This window comes from Ptychodera flava, chromosome 6, assembly GCF_041260155.1.
Source record: "Ptychodera flava strain L36383 chromosome 6, AS_Pfla_20210202, whole genome shotgun sequence".
Lineage (NCBI taxonomy): Eukaryota > Metazoa > Hemichordata > Enteropneusta > Ptychoderidae > Ptychodera > Ptychodera flava.
Genome location: NC_091933.1, coordinates 19,002,988 through 19,020,522, shown reverse-complemented (window position 1 = coordinate 19,020,522; position 17,535 = coordinate 19,002,988). Strand labels below are relative to the sequence as shown.

General features: G+C 36.4%; 1 protein-coding gene and 1 long non-coding RNA gene across 3 annotated transcripts in view; both read left to right on the top strand.

Moving 5' to 3' along the window:
* Window positions 1-17,535, top strand: part of LOC139135056 (apicoplast pyruvate carrier 1-like) — a 41,207-nt gene that overhangs the window by 15,675 nt on the left and 7,997 nt on the right. The window contains exons 11-12 of one of the 2 annotated variants that reach the window (XM_070702248.1): window positions 877-1,031; window positions 5,070-5,608. In XM_070702248.1, coding sequence (XP_070558349.1) covers window positions 877-1,031; window positions 5,070-5,125 — 211 coding nt within the window. In that variant the 3' untranslated portion in view covers window positions 5,126-5,608. Of the gene's footprint in view, window positions 1-876; window positions 1,032-5,069; window positions 5,609-17,535 lie in introns of those variants that run through there. The other variant, XM_070702249.1, reaches the window with a different exon arrangement.
* LOC139134289 (uncharacterized) lies at window positions 10,077-13,467 on the top strand. Its single transcript, XR_011552772.1, has 3 exons — window positions 10,077-10,199; window positions 13,137-13,241; window positions 13,400-13,467. It is a non-coding gene; the product is annotated as an uncharacterized lncRNA (long non-coding RNA).

Genomic DNA, 17,535 nt, shown 5'->3' with positions numbered 1-17,535 from the left:
CATATGTAAAAATCATCCTTGGTGAACTTCCCCTTTAATTAAAATTTCAATATAATTATTCTGAACTGTTCCATAATAAAATTTCTGGACCAATTTTTTTAAATTTTGGCATGACCAGCAACAAATTAGCATCTTGTCTGATACCTATCAAAACATGTTGGAAGGAGAGCCAGTCCCACTTCAACCATTGAGGTCATAAAGAGGGGGCAGGAACACATCAAAAGCTTTGTAAACGATGGAGTCGACACAAGGTGGTCGATCGATCTCCAATTTTCAAGTGATATTTGTTAACCAATGTTTTGGCAACGCGAAAGTGTTTTTCTTCGTACGCACAGGATAGCTAGCAAACGATATGGCAAACGTAAGCTAGACTGGCAAAAGTAAGCCAGGTTGAGTTCTGATGAATTTGGAATGGATTTGATTGCCGCTATTTTGACATAATGCTACTTCAATTGAATTTACCTGAGGATCTAACATCACAAAGTTCGCTATAGTGATTGCCATGATACTGACGTAATTAATATAAAACTTCAGAGGCACTGGGTGTGTGCATCCCTGTTTATGAGCAAAGCAGCATGTAAAGGGGACAGAGGCGGAAGGATATGCCTGTAAAACATCAACAGAGACTGTTATAGGTCAACTCTAGCTATTCCTCCTGTTCAGTCTGAGGAGCGACTAACACCTTTGATTTAGTGATCGATTTAGGAAAGAGTGGCGTTGAGGTACAGACAATTATATTCTGTCACCGTCTTCTGCCCAACCACTAAGATAAGGTTTTTATAAATATCCAATGAAATGACGATAGCAAGTTATTTGGAAATCAGTTTCCTCTTATCTCGCGAGAAAGAATGATTGAATCCCTCCCATCTTTTGCAGATCCTTTGGTGAAGAAAATGCAGGCCCCAATTATGGCATTTTATTTACTTCAGTGTTAGCATCGATAGTGACGGAAACGCTAGTTGTGTATTTCTTGTTTCAGCACATTGGATGGATTGGTCTTTTTAACTTTTGTGCGGGATGTTCGTTGGTTGGTGAGTACAATATCAAATATCACGACGATGCAATCTGCTGCTCATATCGGAATTCAGTCTGATCGCATAGAGGCATAAGCTATTTCAATATGTTTTTTCAATCATGACAACAACTTGGTCATTGCATAAACTATATGGAAACCGTGAAAACCTCTAAGAGAGCCTGCAGTAATTGGGGGGGTGGGGTGGGCCGGGGAATTGGGGAGGGTCACTTTTTAGAAAACAGTTCAAGGGGGAGGGTCACTTTTTATAAAACTATCTTGGGGGGAGGGTCACTTTTGACAGAAGCTGATATTGTGGCCAAAACTTTGATTCTCCGTGTGATATTTCCTGAATAGGAAATCACCAACAAAGTACGTACACACTTATAGACCGCCATGCATAGTGAATTGCCATTTTGGTGATATTCCAAAATCAAATTTCTTGCACAACCATGGACTTGTAACCACTCTAGTCTAATCAAGAACAATAATTTGAATAATCAAGCATACATAAATGCACAGATTTATCTAATTTTGTACTGAAAAAAAATTATTCATAGTTTCATCATAGACCCCAATGCATAGTGAATCGACATTTTGGTGAAATTCCAAAATCAAATTTCTTGCACAACCATAGACTTGTAACCACTCTAGTCTTATCAAGAACAATAATGTGAATAATCAAGCATACATAAATGCACAGATTTATCTAATTTTGTACTGAAAAAAAAATTATTCATAGTTTCATCATAGACCCCAATGCGTAGTGTATGGACATTTTGGTAAAATTCCGAAATCATATTTCTTGCACAACCATAGACTTGTAACCACTGTAGTCTAATCAAGAAAATTAATATCAATAATCATGAGTACACAAATGCAAAGATTGACCTATTTTTGTATTGGAAAAAACTATTCATAATTTCATCATAAACACCATGGATAGTGAACCAACTTTTTAGATGAAATTCAGAAATCAATTTCTTGTACACAAATGTTCATTTTACTTCCCTATTCAAGCAAAGTACATTAAATACATTATCAAACATATATAAAATACAGATATAGCATGTTTTGTGGGTATAATTGTCAATAATTTGCCTGATAGACTCCATGTATTATGATTTGATATTTTTGGATGAAGCACTAAATCAGCTACATCTTGCCTTCTTATAGTTGCACAAAATATGGTGACCCTCCCTAAAATGTATGAAATACCATATCTCTTCAAAAATTCTTGCGTGATAAATTGCGACTGTCCCTCCAAAAACACCAGCCCTCCCCTCTGTAATTTGTCCCTAACATAACAATTGAACCAATTGTTATGTAAATTAGCTGATACTGTTTTAGTTAGGGACTGGACACAAATTACAGGGGGGGGGTGGGCCGGTGTTTTTTGGGGGTGGGTCGCCATTTTTCGCGCAAGCATTTTTGAAGGGTCATAAAATTTTGTGCAAGCCTATGGGGGAGGGTCACCTTTTTTCATGCATCAAAGCTGAAATTGCATGTGCACGTTATGGAATACTGAAAAAAGAAAAAATACCTCCTGGCACTTTCATTTTCTGCCATTACCATTTTCGGCGCGCCCTTCGGGCGCAAATTTCAGGTATAATAAACAATGTATTGATGATCCAAGCAGCCACATTGATTTAAGTTGTCATGATTTCTACTTATTCAACACTATTGTGCATAACTGTCCCCTATAATGACTCTTTCAATAACAATTTGGGAGATTACTTATTTGACATCATTCTCCCATTGACAATACATTGGGTATAGGTCGGTGTCAAACGTTCATGTCGCTGTATGTACATTTTTTAATTTTTTGAGGACATTGACAGAATACAAACTGTTCAGAATAGTGCATAGTGTCATCAATAACAACTGGAAGCTTCAGGTCGAACAACTTTTGAATAACAATTTAGGATCAGATAACCTATGAGTTATTTGTAGTTTCCTCATAGCCTACAATGTATAGTGAATCAACATTTTGGTGAAATTCCAAAATCAAATTTCTTGCACAACCATGGACTTGAAACCACTCTAGTCTAATCATGAACATTAATACTAATAATTAGTGTACATAAATGCACAGGCTTACCAAGTTTTGTACTGGAAAAAAATTATTCATAGTTTCATCATAGACTGCCATGTATAGTGAATGGACATTTCAGTGAAATTCAAAATCAAATTTCTTGCACACCCATTGACTTGAAACTACTCTAGTCTAATCATGAACATTAATACCAATAATCAAGTGTACATAAATGCACAGATTTTCCTATTTTTGTATTGGAAAAAAATTATTCATAGTTTCATCATAGACTGCCATGTATAGTAAATCGACATTTAAGTGATATGCCAAAATCAAATTTCTTGCACAACCATTGACTTGAAACACTCTAGTCTAATCATGAACATTAGTACCAATAATTGAGTGTACATAAATGCACAGATTTACCTATTTTTGTATTGGAAAAAAATTATTCATAGGGTTTCACCATAGACTGCCATGTATAGTGAATCAACATTTCGGTGAAATTCCAAAATCAAATTTCTTGCACACACATGGACTTGTAACCACTCTAGTCTAATCAAGAACATAAATATCAATAATCAAGCATACATAAATACACAGATTTGCCAAGTTTTGTATTTAAAAAAAATTATTCATAGTTTCTTCATAGACTACAATGTATAATGGATCCACATTTCACTGAGCGAAATTCCAAAAACAAAGTTATTGTACACAGATGCACATGTTACCACCCTCTTCTAATCAAGCACAATTATGTCAATTATTCAGGGTCATATATACACAAATAGTGCAAATTTTTAATTCTGAAACTTTTTTTTTACAGTTTTGTCATAGACTCCCATGTATAATGGATCAACATTTTATGCGAAATTCCAAAAACAAAGTTATTGTACACAGATGCACATTTTACCACCCTCTTCTAATCAAGCACAATCATGTCAATTATTCAGGGTCCATATATGCACAAATACTGCAAATTTTTAATTCTGAAAATTTTTTGACAGTTTTGTCATAGACTCCCATGTATAGTTTTGTCATAGACTCCCATGTATAGTGGATCAACATTTTGACAGAAATTCCAAAATCAAATATCTTGTTCACATGTGCACTTGTAAACAACCCATGCTAATCAAGTATATCTATATCATTTATTAAACATCTGTATATGAACAGATATAGCTAGTTTTATACTGGAAAATACACGTTCGTAGTTTTCTTATAGTCGACTACATGTATAGTGAATCAACATTATCGATAAAATCTAAAAATTACATTTTTTGTACAGGCATGCACTTTTTACCTGCCACTTCAAGCAAAGTACATTTACATGAATAACACACATATGATTTGATATTTTTTGGACAACGCGTTATATCGGCCACATTTTGCCTTCCTTTCGGGAGGGCGACTTAAAAAGTATAGCAAGTCAGAAGGGGGTCTTTAACACATTGTGGGTTTTTTTTGGGGGTATTGAGTAACAGGGGAGGGTCACTTATTTTCATGCACGGATAAGGGGGAGGGTCACTAATTTTTGTGCATGAACTTTTGAAGGGTCACTATTTTTTACGCAGCAGTTTTTCGAAAAACACCGGCCCACCCCCCCTGTAATTTATGTCCAGTCCCTTATTCCTGGGGAGAATACCGCAGTGGTTGGGGGAGGGTCAAGTTTTAGAATGTCGGAGAAGGGGGAGGGTCACATTTTAGACGGGAGGATAGGGGGAGGGTCACATTTTACGGTACAGGTGTTCGCGAAATTCCTCCGGCCCACCCCCTGTAATTACTGAAGGCTCCCTAAATTCCGACTATTTTTAATGTTAAATAACCGTGATAGCTTGGGAAGACAAGGCTTATTTATAAACACAACTATTAAATGTTAGTGTCTTGATCTAGGCAGACAGACGTATAAAAAGGCATATAGACAAATAAGTGACAGCAACTTGTCGTGCTTGAAACGCTTATTTTTACTCTTTGAATATGAAATAAATTCACGAAAGGCGTGATTGTACTTGCATTCAACAGGTGGTATATTAACATTTACCTTCGACGTGAAGACGCCAAAAGGAAGGGACATATAGGAACAGGATTTCCACAAGACAGCGTATCGCTCTTTGAACATTTGAATAGCGCTGCCCAAACCAATTTCAATTTATGTTAATATTATACCTGTAGCAATTCAGTCAAACATATGCTTCTTAGGGGTTATTGCCCGAAGTTTGGCCGATATCACTTCGTGTTCGAGTGGATCCATATTTAACAAGTTGCACCGTAAAATACAATCTCAGGCTGCCTTCTAAAATACTTGAGAGGGAGCTGGAGGAATTCAGGGGCGATTTGACAATTCGGGAGTACCAGAGGAGACTTTAAGATTTTGTTCTTGGTGTGAGGGGGATCTGAAAATATTTAGTTCCCAGTATTTGTACATTTTCAGATTGCGCAATTTAGTAGGTATAACATTTTTATGTCAACAAACGATTCAAGTGTTTGTAATAATTATTATTACATATGTCGCACAGATTACCAATCTATTGGCAGCAAAATAAAGATGGTATTTGCACAGAGTTAATATAGCCCCTATACTTTTTGCAATTTAACTAAAATTGTCAAACGTTTTCAAGTGTTTTAGCTTTTTATTGAGCTAATTATCGCTGCTTTTAAATATTTTACTAATTGCTTGCGTTCAGCAAAATATTGTACGTGTTTTGCCAACTGCAAAGCATTTTGAAAACAGATCACGTGCCATTATATGTTACATAAAAAACCATGGTAAAGAAATTATTTCACGCTAAATTCTGCAAATTAGATATTATCCTGCACTACTTTCTCTTGGTAAATGCTGTCGCCGGCTCCTGAACAACAATGAATATTAAAGCGATTGTATATCGTGGAGGAAAATAATTATTACGATTGGCAGAACTGTATTTATTCCGAACATTTAGAATAAGAATTTTATTATAGAAGTGAAACTAACATCTTTGCAAGGACGGAACAAAAAAATGGGACTACAAAAAACTGTGACTACGATGGAAGCGGTACCGGCAGCGGCACATCTGCAAGATTTGCTGTTGTCTCGACGGAAGACGTCAAAGCTCCCGTCAGGTTGCAAAAAAACTCAAACAACGTTATGAAAACCCGTCACGAAGTTCCTGTTTTCAACGACTGGCTTCAGAAAATACCAACGGAAACTCGTACACCCGAGAATATTTCCACCGTTGGGTCGAGCTTGACCCATGACCGTGACGTAAATCTTGCCAGATTTTACGTCAGAAACATAGCGACGAAGAGTATGAGCTAGATTCAGTATCCAGTTACCATAAATCAGTCGCCAAAGAAGATCAACAACGGCAAAAGTGTAATATTGATTGGGGTCGATGACAAATTCAACCCGTGACAGAGGACATCGACAAGCGATAGCGCATTGCCAGTGACGGTCATCGTGGCGAAGACAAATGTTTGGCCATGGCCAGCAACACAGGATACACAGAATTATGCAAATTTTTCAATTTGCCTCATCTATACAATCGTAGGAAGGTTTCTGATCTTAGCTTCCTGTACACATGTTTTCATTCTATGGTAAACTGTTCCCACTGAAAATTCAACGTAGTTTACTGGTGAACCTACCATTTCGGGTACCCTTTTCCAGAATCAGTGTTCGTAAACACTCCTTTTTGCCACGTGCTTTAAGCACTTATAATGATATTGCACTATTGCCCTCGAGTATTGACATTTTTAACAGATTTAGTCTTTTAAAACAAGTGTAAGGAATTATTTTTATTCATGATTTGTATGTTCTTTGTAATTGTCCTTTGCGTTTATTTTTTGTTTATCTATATTTCTATGTTTTGCGGAGCCTGTGATTGGGAATTTACTCCTGTTGGTTATCCGAATAAAAAATGAACTCAGTACCCTGCATAAAAATATTTGCATATGAATAGTAAAAATTTCCCTTAGCTAATCAGTGAGCTCCTACCTGATGAAAAGTTCATTGACAGCATAACAATGCGCACTTTATAGAATTTATATGCAATCAGACCTTGGAGGGCGCTCTGTGGCGTTCCGAAGGTATTTCCCTCTTGATACGGGGTATTCTGCCTGTACTTTCATAATAAGCAATATCATGTACCACCAAATCGCATTTCATGACTTACATTTCGAACAAAATCTGAAATAGTTTGAACACTATTTAATTTCCGTGCGAAAAAAGTAGATGGTGAAACTATTGATTTTTTTATATTTCTATGCAATCTAAATACAGTTTCTTGGTGTCTGCCTACAGCATGCCCAAACTCACAATATTCAGCTTGTCGAATAAGCTTGCATATATGGAACCCGTAAGGGACATTCTGTAAAGCAAAAAATATAATTTATCTCGTGCGCGCGAGATGTTTTTTCCGTGCGCACGAGATGCTTTTCGGTGCGCACGGAATCCTTTATACTAACATTTCAGTGCAAACACAAGGAGTCACAATTACTGACCCGACAATTCCTTTATGGCCACATCATTTACCTATTATGTATCAAGTATGTATGAGCATAAGTTGAGGTAAGTAATTGTGAAATACTGGTGTTTCAACTTAGTTATTCAGTATCCCACTGACAGAGATCAATAATCTAACAGACAGCCTGACTTTGCTACACAGGACAAAGCCAGTATGCCTAGAAGACATTATGGTCTACAAGACGAACTTGTAATTTTCTACATTTGATGGATTACTATCACACTGAAAACATAAGGAAGTTTTTCAAACTCTCACGTCATATACAATAAATTATTTCTGTTCAATGTTGATGATTTACGCCCATGTAATCACTGTTACGACCTTGTCTGTCTTGTCTTGTTTTTAAATATGAAAAGGTAGAATTTTTCGGTAAATTATTGCGTAGCCGAACTACATAACACATGTAATCTTAATATCAATATCTGCCTATTTGTCACATCAGATCTCTTGGTCTGAAAACCAGTCGTGAAATGTTATACATTTTCGACGGAATATCATGACAATAACATGAATGACAACTTATCAGATCAAAATATTCGACTAAAGAATTTGGCCTTCATTTCAGCATTTTTGGACAATGTAGGTATCACTATGACTGTAAATTCTGAACTGTTATACAAAAATAACTTGTCCGGCAATTTCAGACAGCTGGCATATTTTAAATCTTCATTGATGTTGATGCCATGTAAATACCATTTCCAAATAGATATGATTAAGAAAGGTTGTCAGTGTATAAAAAATATAAAAAATATCTCGATTAATAGATAAGATACATAATAGGTAAATAATGTGGCCACCAAGCAATTGTCGGGTCATTAATTCTGACTCTTATGTTTACGCTGAAATATTAGTCTAAAAAATTCCTTGCGCACGGAATAATATCTCGTGCAGAGAAAAACATTCATGCGCATGGAAAAACATCTGGTGCGGAATAACATCTCGTGCGCGCGGAAAAAAAACATATCGTGCTAACAGAATAACATCTCGTGTGCGCTGAATAATATCTTGTGCGCACGGAAAAACATCTCGTGCGCATGGAGAAACATCTCGTGCGCACGGAAAAACATTTCGTGCGCATGGAAAAACATCTTGTGCGCACGGAAAGACATCTCGTGTGCACGGAATAATATCTCGTGTGCACGGAAAAACATCTCAAGCGCACAGAATAGGCCTAACATCTCCTGCGCATGGAATAACATCTCCTGTGCACGGAAAAACAATTCATGCGCACAGAGAAACATCTCGTACACACGGAAAGACATCTCGTGCAGAAAAGCATTCATGCGCACGGAAAGACATCTTGTGCGGATAAACATATCGTACGGAATAACATCTCGTGCGCACGGAAAAAAACATCTCGTGTGCACGGAAAAACATCTTGGGCGCACGGAATAACATCTCGTGCACACGGAAAAACAATTCGTGCGCACGGAAAAAACATTTCGTGCGCACGGAATAACACCTCGTGTGCACGGAATAACATCTCGAGCATCAAACCAACCTTGTTTAATACCCATGACCATGAGACATGTAGAGCCTGAGCCATCGGGAATTATTTCGTCGTTGAGAATTCAGGCCATTTTCAACCCCGATTACCCTGTCAGGACGTATCGGTTACATAGCTGATTTGCAATTTGATAGAATTGGTACGTCACATTTGTATGCAGTCTGTTAGAGATGGATTTACTTCCTTATGAATCGTGTAGCAAATTGGAGAAGTTTAAGTACTGCAGTACTTTTGAATTAGAATCCTGTGAATAGGTGTCCGAAGCAATTTTTCATGTCGCGTTTATGCAGACAAATTAGTTCACATGTCGCTGTATGATGTCCAGTTCACACGATATGCCAATTTAATTGCCTTTTTTCATAAATATCCAAAAAGTGTCGCAAGGATGGCTAATGCTGACCAATCATCATGTTTGGTGGTAGCTTACGTCAACTTGGTGTTGTGAGTCTCTATTTTTAATTAACATATAACTCTTCGCATTTATAAAGCCGACTAGGGTAAAATACATTGAACGTTGTACCATGTTGAACAAAAGTTTTCTCATAAGCAATTACCTCCGTAACAATATGAGCTACCCGCGTATAAGCTAGCATACAGAACTAGTGCATGATATATGTGCAGCGATGTCAGAAACATAATACCCACTCAATAATGCTCCCAAATGCAATAGATAAAGGCTAACAAAAGCTGCTGTGACTGTGAAAAGCTGACATGGCGAAGTCATCGGGGAGGGTTAAGTTAGCTTGTGATTGTGCTTTCGAAGGATTTCAAATATTTGGTACAAAACGCATCTAGAAGAAAGAAAACTAGATAGTCCTTAAAATTAAATCTCAGACTAACATATAATCAAGAAAGAAGTGTTCATGAAGTGTTCATGGTCCATACAGTATATGTTTATAATCTCTTATTCATACTCCTTCACAGCTATTTTTGTATTTTTCAACAATTGTTTTGGAACAATTACTGTCTGAATCTTTTGTACACGTTATTCTTTTGATTTTTGTACATGAACAACAGTCCCGGGGTAACGATATGTTGATACTTTCTATCAAATCGTGAAGAGACTTGTAAACTGAGAGAAAACTCTGATTCTGGAAAAGTTCAGCCATCGATTTCTTCTCTTTGAATGCTGCGTTCATTACATAGGTAAGTACATGAACATATACACCGACCCGCAAATGTACATCTCTTATTTACAGCTGACAAAACTGTAAGAGACAGTAATTCCCAATGGGAGCACACGAAGAAGAACAAGCAACAGCCTTGAGCTGGTAGGCACTATATGCGAAACAAGTCTCTCGGCAAAGAGGCTGCAAAACAATTACATTTAAAAAAAAAAGACTGGTTACTTCAACCTTTCCCATGGGCAAATCATAGAGTTAAACTGGCAAAACTGCAGAGTTCTTAGCAAACCTACCATGGATAAGGTAATTCTGAATGGGATTCTACCCAGGAGATAACAGACACGATACTGCAATGTATTTAATGCAACTAATCTCTGCTAGGTTGGGACCTGTCAAATTAAGTGAACAATAAATCGGCAGTGATAACCATTTTGAGGGTGAATGGAGTTGTGCTGATCAAACTGCAAAGGAGCAAGTAATTATTCATATGAGTCGACCAAACGACAAAAATCAGTTGCAGTACCTGTAGGTTTTTCCATACAAACAACGTTTATTCAAAGATGTGGCTAAGACATGCCATATTTCTATGAGACAAGCAAAACTTGCAACAATGGCTCATCCTGAGCAATGCCACTGGCTGATTCATGGTAGTACAATCGAACATATCAGTTAAGCAGTAAAGTAGCTTATATGTTATACCTAGCAAATATCATACTACAATGACAAAAAGAACCAGATGTGAACTGAATGTGCTCACGTGTTTTACAACAGTTTCATTAATAGTAGTACGCTTCATAGAACAATAAGATATCTGTTACATTACTATATGTAGCAGGTTTAATCAACTTTCGCACAGTACTCTCAGAGTTAAATCACGTGTTACAAACCATTATTTAATATGCAAATAAGCTGTTTATTAAGGTGACACTGCTCAATACTTCATGAGACAATTAGATATCTATCAGATCAACAATTGTAGTACGTTTCATTACATAAAATGCTGTAATTTTATAGTAATATCACTAATTACAAATTTCATTGAACATGAAAATGAACTCTTAATTAACTTGACACTGTTCAATGTTTCATAGCACAATTAGAAATTTATCAGATCGATATCTGTAGCAGGTATCACCAAATTTGGTGCCGTAATTTCGGAGTTATATGCCTAATTACAAAGTTCATTAAATATTTAAATGAACCCTTAATTAACTTCACACAACTAAATGATTCACAGCACAGTCGCATATCTGTTGGGTCAGTATCTGCAGCAGACTTCATCACATTTGGTGCATATATTTCGGAATTATAAGACTAATTACAAAATTTCATGAAATATGTAAATGAGAAATTTATTAACTTGACACTGCTCTATGCTTCTCAGTACAGTGCGATATCTACCAGATCAAAATCTGTAGCACGTTTCATCAAACTTAATGCTGTAATTTTGGATTAATCATGATCACTAATTACAAAGTTCATTAAATTTGCAAATGATCCCTTAATTAACTTGACACTGCTCAATGTTTCATAGCACAATTAAATATTTATCAAATCAATTTCTGTAGCACGTTTCACAAAATTTGGTGCCGTAATTTCAGAGTTATATACCTAATTACAAAGTGTATTAAATATGCAAATGAACCCTTAATTAACTTTACACTACTAAATGCTTTACAACACAGTTTGATATCTGTCAGATCAGTATATGCAGCAGCTTTGATGACGTTTGATGCAGTTATTTCGAAGTTATATGACAAATTATAAAACTTCATGAAATATGCAAATGAGCTCATTATTAACTTGACATTGTCCAATGCTTCTCAGTACAATTAGATATTAATCAGATCAATATCTGTAGCAGGTTCCACTGAATTGGGTGCCGTAATTTCAGAGTTGTATGCCTAATTACAAAGGTTTTCGAGGATCTATGCTTACATTCAACACCAACATTAAGGAGTGTCGTCACGTGACTAACTTCTTCCCATCGTTGATTTGTACATTTGCACTTTTGCTGAAGCAAAGTGGGTTAAAAAAAGTAAAATTCCCTTGTGGAAAAAGACTTTTCAGCTTGCATATCCGTGAATGACAACATTTCACATTACTGAAAACCATAACGCCGTAGACATTATCCATAAGTAAATATAGGTTGTGCTTGAATAATCTAGCGTTTTAATGTTTCAGTCTGGCGACAGTATGTAAGTTATTAGGACGAAAAATGAACACTATGTGATAAATAGTTTTGTCCAATAATCTGGCAAAGTAATAGTCATTTATGTCAGTGACTTCATCAGGAACTGATTTAGGAATACTTTCTTTTATTCGTTCATTATTTGTAACACATACATATACATCATTTGAACCAATTACGTAAATAATGGCACCTGAGGTAGGTTCGTGAGAGTGAAATAGAGAGTCACCAAAGTCGTTCTCGGGCACAGGTGTTTGCAAGTATTTTGTTCTCCGGCATACGGGTAGGCGCTTTCTTAATTCTTTCAGTCAGTCGGTTGATAATTTGGCCAAAAAATTCCAGCGACTAAATGATGGCTAGATTTGGGTTTGAGTGAGAATTGCAAAAGCGAAGTAAAATGTCACGTGGTAAGGAGAAGTCCGTCAGTGCAAAAGTGTTTGAATTTAAGTTTCGGGAGCAATTATAGGATTTAATCGTCGGGAATGTGCAGAGATGCTAATACTACTAGTGGGCAAGGGGAAAAGTTTCAAACTGTAGGGAGAGCAGCTGAAAACAGCTTCCTCCCTCCCTTCCAATATAATTGTGTTCACACACTTTTCTAGATTTACATTAAAACTCTTGTAGTTACAGTTTCTTGAAATAGGGTGATAAGCTACTACCATATTATACATAGAACTTGGCTGAAATGTTTTCTAAGAACGTACGTTGTGCTGTGTATACATCTTTATTGTGACTCAGAGTATTTGTATCTCTATCCTGTGTCAGCAGCAAACATGTCCAATATTAGTCAGAGCGGCAGAGAATGGCGTGGAATGGTCGCTGTCATAGGTGGAATATTGATTAATCTCTCACTAGGCATATTTCTCACATTTGGTAAGTATATTCGTTTGTCTTTCTCATTATTGCATAGAACGATCCATTTTATGATATAGTTGTGGCGGTATCCATTCAATGAAAAATAAGTTAACATGCATGTACCTCTCATTGTTGCATACTTAAAATAAAATTTTGTTTTCTCTAAATCTGTTTAGGTAACCTATCTCCATACTTAACATCCTATATCAGAAAACGAAGCAGACCATCATATCTTACATACGAGGTAAGGCACTATTGTGTGTGGCTTTACATTGTAGAAATAAGCATTTTAGTCTCAAAGGTTTACAAGGTGCCATGTTTATTGTGTTTGACTTCAAATATTTGAAATGTATGTTTTGGCGAACTGAAGTGCGGCTGACTACATCAACGTTGTTTCTTAAATCATGGCTTGTCTAAAGGTGCCTTTGATGAGCAAAAATGTAGAGTATCGTAACATTTTGCCATACATCTATACGAACTATTCACCAAGCAAGGACGCACTACATACTGCATACATAATTACCACTGAGCCGTCATGACTCACTTGAACAGAGCGAGGAAATATAGGGGCGAGAGGAGAGATCAAATAAAAATGGCTCGTACACAAAACCTAGACTTTATTCTTTATTATATCTAAATGGTCCATTCATAAGCTCTGTGGTATTATCAAAAAGCCATAACATCGAACCAGTGTTAAAAGTATTGTAATAAATTTCCCGTTTCAGATGGCAACATGGATATATACATCAGTTGGCATCATGCAAGGAATCTGTGTATATTTTGGTAGTCTATTGGATAACAAGTTTGGAGCACGCTTGACAGTATTCATCGGTAGTGTTATTCAAAGGTAAAATGCCACCACCACGATCATAACCATGATCTACCGGAGTTAAAAGTCCCTGTGACAGCGGAAGTACATCTGGTCATTATGAATAAAATTATTTCACAAGTGCGAATATCCTCATTGCAGGATACAAAAACTCGAAAAAGACTAAAGAATCAGATTAAGTACAATGCGCCTCGGGGACAGATATTCGGACTCTCAAAGTTCTTAAATTGATTTTGATCTATCACTTATTGAGGCTCATTTTTAAGCTCTCACCGTCTTAGAATATTGAAAATCCCATATTAATTTTTTCCTCCTTAGAGTTTTCACAGGGATAGCGGCCATTTTGAATTTCAAATATCGCAAAATGTTGGGCAATTTGGTACGCCAGTTCCAAACTTTGCACGGCGACCCCCATTTGAATTGTTGATTGGAGAGTGAATGGTTAAAAATTGCACTTAGGAAAGTTTTCAGCAAAAGTTTAAGTCTTTCACTTTGGAGGTGCATACTACCTCAATAGCTTCGCTGACATATTTTTGATAGGCTAGCCGATTGGGATATGGTGCTGTACATATTTTTAATCATGTAAATATTTTGACAAGGTACCATAAAAGAGATTATAACAACGATTCTATTTCCACGATTACAGTGCTGGTGTTTGGCTGACCTATTTTAGTATCAAGTACTCATTCTACCTTGTAATTATCACATACGGAGTGATGACTGGGATCGGTACTGGTTTTGCGTATGGAACGGTCATCACTTGCGGAATGAGGGTAAGAGATGTTAGGGTGCTTTTTGCGTCTGGTAGTGACATAATAAGATACGAACACAACTGTGCCAACAAATTTCAAAGATTCGGCCATTGTGCTCGAGGAACTTCGGTCATTTAAAGAGAGAAATAAATTTAAAAAAACAATATTATAAAGAGTGTCATCGATGGTGTCTTTTGAGGAGGATGATAATGAAGAGTCTTTTAAATATGAACATTTTGTTACAGTCAAATGATGTCATTTTTTCGTCTGCCATCTATTACAGTGGTTTCCGAAACACAAGGGTATTGTCAGTGGTTTTGTAGCCACTGGAATCGGTGCCAGCACCTTAATATTCAATCCACTTCAGACTGCATATATTAATCCCAAAAATCTCTTGCCAAAAGAGACGACCGCCGGAAAGTAAGTATATAGTAAACACATTGGTTACCAATTTCAAGAAGATCTCAAGTAGTTCGCTATGATGAATAGATGCGCGGTGGGGCCGAATCGCAAGCGTAACGCAGAAGGCGCGAGCTGGGAATTCCCAAAGTATACCTTGACACAAGACACTTCCCTAGACAGTCCGTCGTTTTTCGAGGTTAATAGGCTACTAGCCTCACAGAGGGTACCGCAAAATATATACTAGGCCTACAGTACTATAGAGTGCTGTTATTTTCAACCAATAAACTTACTCAGTGGTGAAAACCCCAATTCTTAGTTTGACGTTTGAAAATTAGTGCCACGGATTAAAACCTACCTTAAAAATGTAACTAAATATTTTGCATCTCATGAATAGAAAGTTTACAACCATCGTTATCACGAAGATTCCGTATCATAATATAAAGAATCAGCATTTCAATATAACTATCACACAACACAACATAACATAACATATGCACAGGACAATATGACAATGGCAAATCACCATATAAAAATCTACATCAAAAGATGATGAATGAACATCATAATAGAACAAATGCACATCAAAATATAAAAACGTTCCTCATAATATACCGAATGCCCATCACAACATAACATACGTCCATTATACTGTAACGAATGCACATCACAGTATAATAAAAGCTTAATAAAATATAACAAATGCCCGTCAGCATATTACAAATGTCATTACAAATGGCCATCACTATATAACAAATGGCCATCACCATATAACAAAAGTACATCATCATATAACAAATGCCCATCACCATGTAACAAATGCTCATCACTATATAACAAATGCCTATCACTATATAACAAATGGTCATTACTATATAACAAATGCCAATCACCATATAACAAATGCCAATCACCATATAACAAATGCCCATCACTATAAAACAAATGCCTATCACTATGCAACAAATGCACATCACCATATAACAAATGCCAATCACCATATAACAAGTGCCCATCGCTACATAACAAATGTGCACCACCATATAACAAATGTGCATCAAATCATCATTTTACTTCACTTAAGACATCTACGGCTTTCCATAGTCTCCCGCTTGCCACATGTGTAGCTTGGCCGGCGACTGGATGTCGACAGTATCGTACGAATACAGAGTTCGCATCACAGATTGTATGTGAAACACAAAAATATAGCAGCATACATGTACATCCTGAATACCATTAATGGTAATAACAATATAACAATATAACAATAGCAACAACAACAACAACAACAACAACAATAACAACAAGTATTTGTAGAGCGCCATAAATCTTCAAAAGTTCAAAGGCACTGATCAACAGTGGGGTAAAATATTAAATGCAAAAATAATAAAACACATAAAACGGGAAGTCCTCGCCAACACACTTAAATACAGTAAACAGACAAACACACTAATCAAACGGCATAAGCAGATCTTAAATGATTTACCTTCAATTTCGTATAAAAAGTCATCAGCGTATAATACTTGTAACGTCAAGAGGTAACTGTTTCCATAACTTTGCTGCACAGTCGGAAAGGCACGTTTTCCACATGAAGATTCGCTTGGCCTAATTGACCTCAAGAAGAAATTTGACTGGGAAAGGAAATTAAAAATGGCCCATACAGATGAAGTAATTCACAAGAATATTGTGAAGCCCACCCGCAAATTGTATTTTAATCAGGAGTAATTGTGGTAATATAAGTTCGGGTGTACCAAGAGAGTTGATGACATGTTGATGACATGTAAACAGGCCGTACCACAGCTAGTGATTCATGATCCTACTTCAGACAAGACATCGATATACGGGTGATTGGCATATGATAGTGAAATTTATCAAATCACTTTCGAACAGGTATTTTGACCAAAAGGAAATATTGGATAGAACACCGACATGTTTCTTGTTACTTGGAAGTTGCTGTACAGTTCTCCAAGTCATTGGAACGCTATTCATGGCCGACCCTCCACAAAGTGAAGTAAATATAATTTTGTACATTTACAATATTATGTTGTTACTTATCTATACCACCATGTGTATCAATATTTGCGAAAATATTACAATATTTTTGACTTTTCATATTCTTATGCCTGAAGCAAATCGTACTAAAGAGTTTGAAGGATTAAATTATCTTTCATTTTACTAACAACTGTTTATTAGAGACAGAAAACATCACGTGAGCGGTGGGAAATACAAGAATTTAAAGGAGATTATATAAGAAGGGAGAGACTAAATACACATACAAGTCACACAAACCAAAGGTGTTTACATTTTCATCCTCAATAATGCAGTCACTTCA